This window comes from Vigna unguiculata, chromosome 8 (genome assembly GCF_004118075.2).
Source record: "Vigna unguiculata cultivar IT97K-499-35 chromosome 8, ASM411807v1, whole genome shotgun sequence".
NCBI lineage: Eukaryota > Viridiplantae > Streptophyta > Magnoliopsida > Fabales > Fabaceae > Vigna > Vigna unguiculata.
The window spans coordinates 4,124,990-4,131,675 of NC_040286.1; the positions used below are offsets into that span (position 1 = coordinate 4,124,990).

A 6,686-nucleotide genomic window follows, 5' to 3' on the forward strand; every position below is an offset into this window, starting at 1 on the left:
TTATTTTCTCATTTTTTTGATAAATAATATATAATCTTGTCTTATAAATTAGAATGCACAATATTTCTAGTAACATGGTCAATGTTGTTTATTAAACAAAGCAGTTAGCGAAGATTTGAGAAGAATTTGTTTGGAAAACAATGACGAGGTTGTTTATTTTTCACATTTCCCAAGGATTGAAACGTAAGTTGTAGGGTTTGCATGTGTGATGAAACTAAAGAAAGCATATAAAGGGTGCTTTTTGAAAAGCAAGAGGGTGGAAGTGTAAGAAAGGGAAAGAGAGTGTGTAGATACACGCGCAGGGGTTACGCGTCCGTACTGTGTGTTAGTCGAAAGAATACATAGAGAAAAAATAAGCACGTCCGTGCATGACACGTTTACCATAGAACGTAGATTCTACTTTTGCATGAGTCTAATCGCGTAACGCTTTCTCATTGGCTGGTGCTTCTTACAAGAAATCATGATCTTATTATTGCCTTCTAAAGCTACGTAGGGGACCCCCACCCACCATGTATTTTTCTACCTTTCTCTACTTTTCATGCGAGTAAAAGCAAGTTACAGCCCCAAACAAACACAACAGAACTTCCAAAAACAAAAAGAATAATAATATATCTAGATGGAGGAGAATCAACAAGCAAAATAGATTTTGTTTGATTTTCGCGTCAAACAACGAACCAGCACAGCCCGAGGATTTGTGGAAACCAGTTCAAAGGGCCAAGAAAAGAAAACCCTAACCTTTTTTCCCTTCACATTTTTTAGCTTCTTTTATTGGATTGGACTTCCTCTTTTTACTTCAAAAAGCTACAAAAGGGGGGAATAAAGAATCCCACATATACCTAACTCCAAACCCAAGTGGCCTCACTTTCAGATTTCTATATGTTTTTTCTCAGTTTTACTTTTTCCAGTTTTCGAGTTAATTTCAACATTTTGGACCCAGAGAAGATGCAAATCCAAAAGAGCTGGCTAAGGATGAAACAAACATGAAGTGAAAGATCAAGGTCGGTTAATGCTGTCTCAGATAAGACAAATATTCATGTAGTGCTCGCTCCAATTCATGATTGGCACGTAGGTTGTTCCCCAAGGTTAAAAATCCAAAGGGAAAACGACTTTTGACAAGCACTACCTGCTTTACATATACCAAGTTACTTGGTTATAAAAACAAATTAATAAGTTTACGTGTCATTTTATTAACACCTCTGATCCATGTTACGCTGTTCACGTTTGAGTTTTAGCAGCAGAAATAGTTAAGGAGAAAAAAGGCATTTAAAGTTTGGTGTGAAATTGTATTATTGGTAGTTGATTAAGAGCAGAAAAGGATGAAGATTCACATTAATTTGAGCCCGAAAATGTTGATTTACAATATGTGGGTAGAAGGGTGTGACAGAGGAGAGAATGATGAGAGAAAGGAAAACAATATATTTAATTAATGTAAATATATTTATGTGATGGGCAAGGGTTGAGGGATTCGGGAAAAAATATTGTGTCCAGGTGCAAGAAGAGCGAAGGGATCAAAATTGGCCTTTCTCTCGAGGAATCTGGTCCATTTGTCTCCGTAGTGTCGCATCCAGTTCTCCTGCGAGTGGTAGTGAGGGAGATAGAGCTTGAAATCAAAGCCTCTGTTGCAGCAGAGCTGAATAATCTCATGGTTTTGTTCCACCAACAGTTCCGTAGGTGGTCCCTTGGGTGGTGGTGGAATAAATCGGAGCAAGGCTATAATGTAGAAGATGTTGCTGTCCGGAACCACTACCGAGTGTCGACTATCCCACCTGATAAACACAAAACAAAAACAAAAGTAGAAGCAATTAATGAATTGGGGTGATGGTGGTGGTGGTGGTCCTTAATTATCACAACACAATTGAAGCATGTTATTGATGAGATGAATGCATTGATGATGGGTTGCGCATGACTTGAAGCAGTTGCAGATGGGGGAAGGTGGGGTGAGGGGAGGGGACCCTTAAAAGGAAGGGAAATTGTTATCCCCCGGAAAAGGAGCACCACAACACACATTGAATCCCTGTGTGTGTGGAACCAGAAGAGGGATTTTGTTTTGTCTGTCACAAATCAAATCTCGTTTCTAGAGTCCTTACAAACACCGGTGTCGCTGTAATCCGGTTGGCCAATAAATATCCTTGTCCATTCCATTTGCCAACACACACACCATCAAAGATACTTTCTTCCCATCCAATCCAATCATTTAATGCTCATAATCAATCCCAATCCACACACATTTACAACAATCTTCAAAATTCACACTACCACCTTCTCATACAAACCTTTCAATAACTTCTTACATCCCCACTGATTCACAATTTCTGTAATTATTTTAAATTTATATCTCAATCATAACAATAACTTGATTATTTACTGTCATACACATATAAAATACTTTACTGTAAGACATCAACAAATTTATCATGCACAACGTGAAACAGTGAAATACACATTCCACTATTGTCTCTAGAAATAAATAGCGACACCAAACAAAAAGATTAAAATATTGAAATATTGGTGTTTTTGTTGAGAACCGATCTGAGTCTCTGTCAGTGAAGATTTCCAAGTGAAGACAGACAAGATGTAAAATCTAAAGTCGTAAGTTTAACCCATGCACCCCCTTAGGAGGGTGTCCCAAAGCAGAGGAACATGGTGAAGATGTTTTTGAGAATAAGTAGGGAACAGAGAAAATAAAGAAACAGAAAAGGGTGATATATAGTAGAGTAAAATTATACTACCAATACTGTACGGAGAGATACAGAGGAAGAGGAAGAGAGGTTTCCCTACGACCAAAAATGGGGATGGAAGTGGGTCCCACCATTGGCTTGACCCTTTGGGTGGAATATATTAGACCCACCCTCAAGATCTTAACCACCCCCAGTTTACAATCTTGTGGTCCAAACCAACCCACACTCACCACACAATAGATAAATACACATACCCAATACACACACAACACAAGGCAAACAAAGTAAGGACTCAGGTGACTCACATACGTGGCTTACAGGTCACGCTGGGTTCCCCTGTGGGACCCTTGTCCCATACCCTCTTGCGTGTCAACCCCATAGACCATTCTCATTCTTCATGTTATAGAATAGAACCTCATCATGAGATGATTAAGGGTTAAAAACAAGGAAATTATTATTTACAGAACTATATATATAGTGAAAAGTTATTTAGAGAAGAGTGATGATAGAGCAGTTTCATGTGAAGTGAAGATCACACACAACCAACCAACCGACCCAACAAACGCATTAAAATTAGAGACTGACGTGAATGCATGTAATGTAGCTACCTAGCTTAGCTTGCTATCCCCTCTACGAAGGTGAGGGGAGATTTTGCCAAATCTGGCCTGTGGAACTAATTAATGCTGGAATAAATATTTCTAGGTGGTGAAATTGAAGGAAATTGAAGGAAATGAAAGGAACTGCAAAAGAATCTAAAACGATAAAGTTTAGGGTTTTATATTTACTTGGATCGCAACAGAGGGTAGACTAGGATGGGGCCACCAACACCGTGCTTGAGGATTTTCTTGAACACTTCACGGTCGAATTCAGCGATGTGGGACTTGGAGACGAACAGGTTCAGCCAAGGGTGGGGTGCGTCCCAGATGCCGTTGGCTCTTGCATCCTCCTCCACACGCTTCACACGTAGCAGGAATTCCATGTAGGTCACATCCAGGGAGAACTTTAGACCCTCAACGAATCGGAGTCGTCCGAGTAATTTATCCACCTCCTAGAAAAGAAAAAAGAGGGGCATTAACGTCATTGGCGTGAATTGATGTATATATATTTTTCTCTACTAGAGATTCCAGAAAATGATGGGTTTTTGGGCATTTTGGGAAGTGTGGGGACCGTAACGTCAGCGAGATCTCAATGATCAGAGCAATGGAGCAGGCAGTGATGTTACATGACCATTTTAGCCTTACCCACAAAGGAACTACGCATTGCCATTTTATGCTAATTGCTAAGGTATCAAGCCCCGCAAGGTACAGTCCCCTTTGGTAATTTAAAACGCAAAACATAGGCCATTTTGGGCGAGCCTTTGTGTCAGAAAATCCAATGGAAGATACATGATGACCGAATAGTCAGTTTTCACCAAAACCATTGCCATTTTCATGGAACAATACAAAATCAAATTATCACCACCAAAAAAAATTCAATAAACATAAATTACCCAAGTGAAATGTGACGTTATCTATGAACCTCGTGGCAGACAGGAATTAAATAAGCCATCCTCCCTCGACTTAACTTCGTACATGTGTAGGTGAAAATCTGCCTATATTGACTTTTTACCGGGGACCCACTTAGGGTAACTTCCTTATTTTTAAATTATTATTCTTTTTTTCTTTTTCTAACTTAAGTTACTAACTTCACTTACACCACCATGCTCAAGTCTTTTTTATTAAAGTAAGCGACCCGCTAGGTCAAAGTTGAGCCATCATTGGTGCCCCGGACTGTTCTGTGCCCGACCCGTACAATCCCCGATAAAAGACAAAAATCCAAACGCCAGCTAGAGAGTGTGTACACACATCACATCCTGCTGAATAATGAAACCCCAAAATACCCAAAAATATACAAATAAAATAAACAACTTTAAACATTAATTACCATATTAACAGCGGAGGGGTGGTCTTCGTTACGGTAATGAAGCGCCAGTTCTAAACAATACAGAACCGGGCCCGCCGTCGACGGGAGGCGACCCAGCTCGAACCGTTGGTTTGGGCCCGTGGGTACCGTGGGCCAGCCGTTGCAAGGGTCGTCACTGTTCACAAAAACGAAACCTTCCACGTAGTCAAAACCGTAACCTTCTCTCAGAGTCACCAGCCACTCTGCGTCTCTAGTGAAATCTTCAAATTCCGAGTACACCACTCTTATCCATCTCACCTAATCATAATAATAATAATATTAATAACAATAAAAAATTTAAATATGTGTTAACAACATCAGATATTAATTATTAATATTTTTGGTTGGGCGAGGATTTAGTAGCGTACCATGTCGGGGGCTGGTTGAACTGGGACCCGGGCTCGGGTTATGATTCCGAACTGGCCCAGCCCTCCGAGAGTTGCGAAAAAGAGTTCTGAATTTTGAGTTTCGGAGCAGACTAAGGTTTCGCCTTTTCCGGTGACGACTTCCAATTCCGTTACGTTGGAGGTCTGCGGGCCGTAACGGAAGGCCTGGCCGCTGACGCCGGCGTTGGAGAGCGTGCCGCCGACGGTCAAGCCAAGGTAATCCGTCCACGAGCGCGGCGCGAGGCGGAACTCCGAAACGCAGCGTTTGAGGACCTCCTCCCATAATGCCCCTCCGGAGATGTCGACGTGTAGGGAGCCGTCGAGGGAAAGGAGCGTGAAGCGGTCCTCCATGGCGCGCATGTCGAGGACGAGCCCGTTCTCTGCCATGGCCTGACCGTTGATGGAGTGCCCGTTGCCGCGAGCCGCCACCGTGAGGTTCGCCGTGCGCGCTGCGGCTTTCACCGCCCTCGCTACGTCAGCGGCAACGGCGGGGCGTATGACCGCCAACGGCTTCACGGATTTCATCCCGCCGAAGTCTTTGCCGGCGGCGGCGGTGGCGCCGAAGTGGAACGAACCTTCGACGCCCAAAACGTCGTCGTTAGGCATGGATTCCGTGTCATTTCCGTGCACGAAGTGTTCTAAGTAAGCTATCATGGTGAGAGATTTATAATTTTTTTTTTTCTCTCTTTTGGAAGTAGCGTTTGAGTTTGAGGCTTTGAGAGTTTTGTGTGTTGCGTCTGTGAGGTTTGTGTGCGTGCTTCGGCGCAGTTGGGGTTTATATAGCGGCTGCTTTGGATTTACTTGGAATTTTCTTGTCCTAAAGAAAAGCCATTTCCGTTATTTTTTTTCGAATCTAGAAATTAAGAAAATTAGAAGGTTTTTAATTTTTGCCATTTATTGGTTTTGTTTTGTCGTTTATCGATATTAATAATTAAAGAAAGTGATTATGGAGATGTGACGACAGAATTAATGTTAAGGACATTCTTAATCTAAGACTGTCTATTATTTATTTTTCCTCGTAGAATATTATCATATCTGGTATGTAAGACTCTGAGTTTTTCTTAATTGTACGTGCCTACATGGAACTCCTCTTAGTATATTTTATTTTAGTATACAATACATTCCAAATCAAACCTAACGTCACGTGTATAAAAGGGACAAAGATGTTTAACACTTTAAAGAATTAATACGTTCTAAAATAGTGAAGAGAGAGAGAGAGAGAGAAAGAGATAAAAGTCATAGAACACATAGTAAATCATATTTTAAAATGCGTATATTGAAATCCTAAATAATACTGTAATATAGCAGACAAAAACTAAATAATTCTAACTATGTTGGGACCAACACTTAATGTAATCAGTATTTACTAGTTTCTTTCTCATCAAATCATGGTATTAATATTACTCTCTTAATTGTTCTGCTGACGTCATAATTATTTATATATCAACTGTCTCACACTTATATTATTATTATTATTATTATATAAAAAAATCTCTTACAACTATTTTGTAGGGTTTATTACTGATAAAAGAGAGGCTGCACAAGAATTAAGAATCAGTTACATTAACCAAATATAGAATATCGTATATGACATGTGTTAGGACGTCATGTACCAGATAAAATAGAACCGTGTATAAATTTATTTATTTTTTTTCATGAGAGTGAAACAATCCTCTTTCAC

The 6,686-nt window shown here is 40.4% G+C and overlaps 1 protein-coding gene across 1 annotated transcript; it reads right to left on the reverse strand.

Annotated features, from left to right (window-relative positions):
- Positions 1–1,300: 1,300 nt before the first annotated feature.
- LOC114194748 (cytokinin dehydrogenase 7-like) lies at positions 1,301–5,771 on the reverse strand. Its single transcript, XM_028085137.1, has 4 exons — positions 4,988–5,771; positions 4,602–4,877; positions 3,464–3,726; positions 1,301–1,766 (listed from the first exon to the last, which is right to left on the reverse strand). Exons 1-4 carry the CDS (start codon positions 5,657–5,659, stop codon positions 1,439–1,441), a joined length of 1,539 nt encoding a protein of 512 aa, XP_027940938.1. The 5' UTR covers positions 5,660–5,771; the 3' UTR covers positions 1,301–1,438.
- Between the last annotated feature and the right edge of the window lie 915 nt (positions 5,772–6,686).

Bases quoted from the DNA above. Each gene is read 5' to 3' on its own strand.
- LOC114194748 (XM_028085137.1), bottom strand. From the start codon at position 5,659: ATGATAGCTTACTTAGAACACTTCGTGCACGGAAATGACACGGAATCC. The intron at 4,878-4,987 runs GTACGCTACTAA...TATTATGATTAG, and splicing joins TTCAACCAGCCCCCGACATG to GTGAGATGGATAAGAGTGGT. The intron at 3,727-4,601 runs GTAATTAATGTT...TTTCTTTTCTAG, and splicing joins ACCCCTCCGCTGTTAATATG to GAGGTGGATAAATTACTCGG.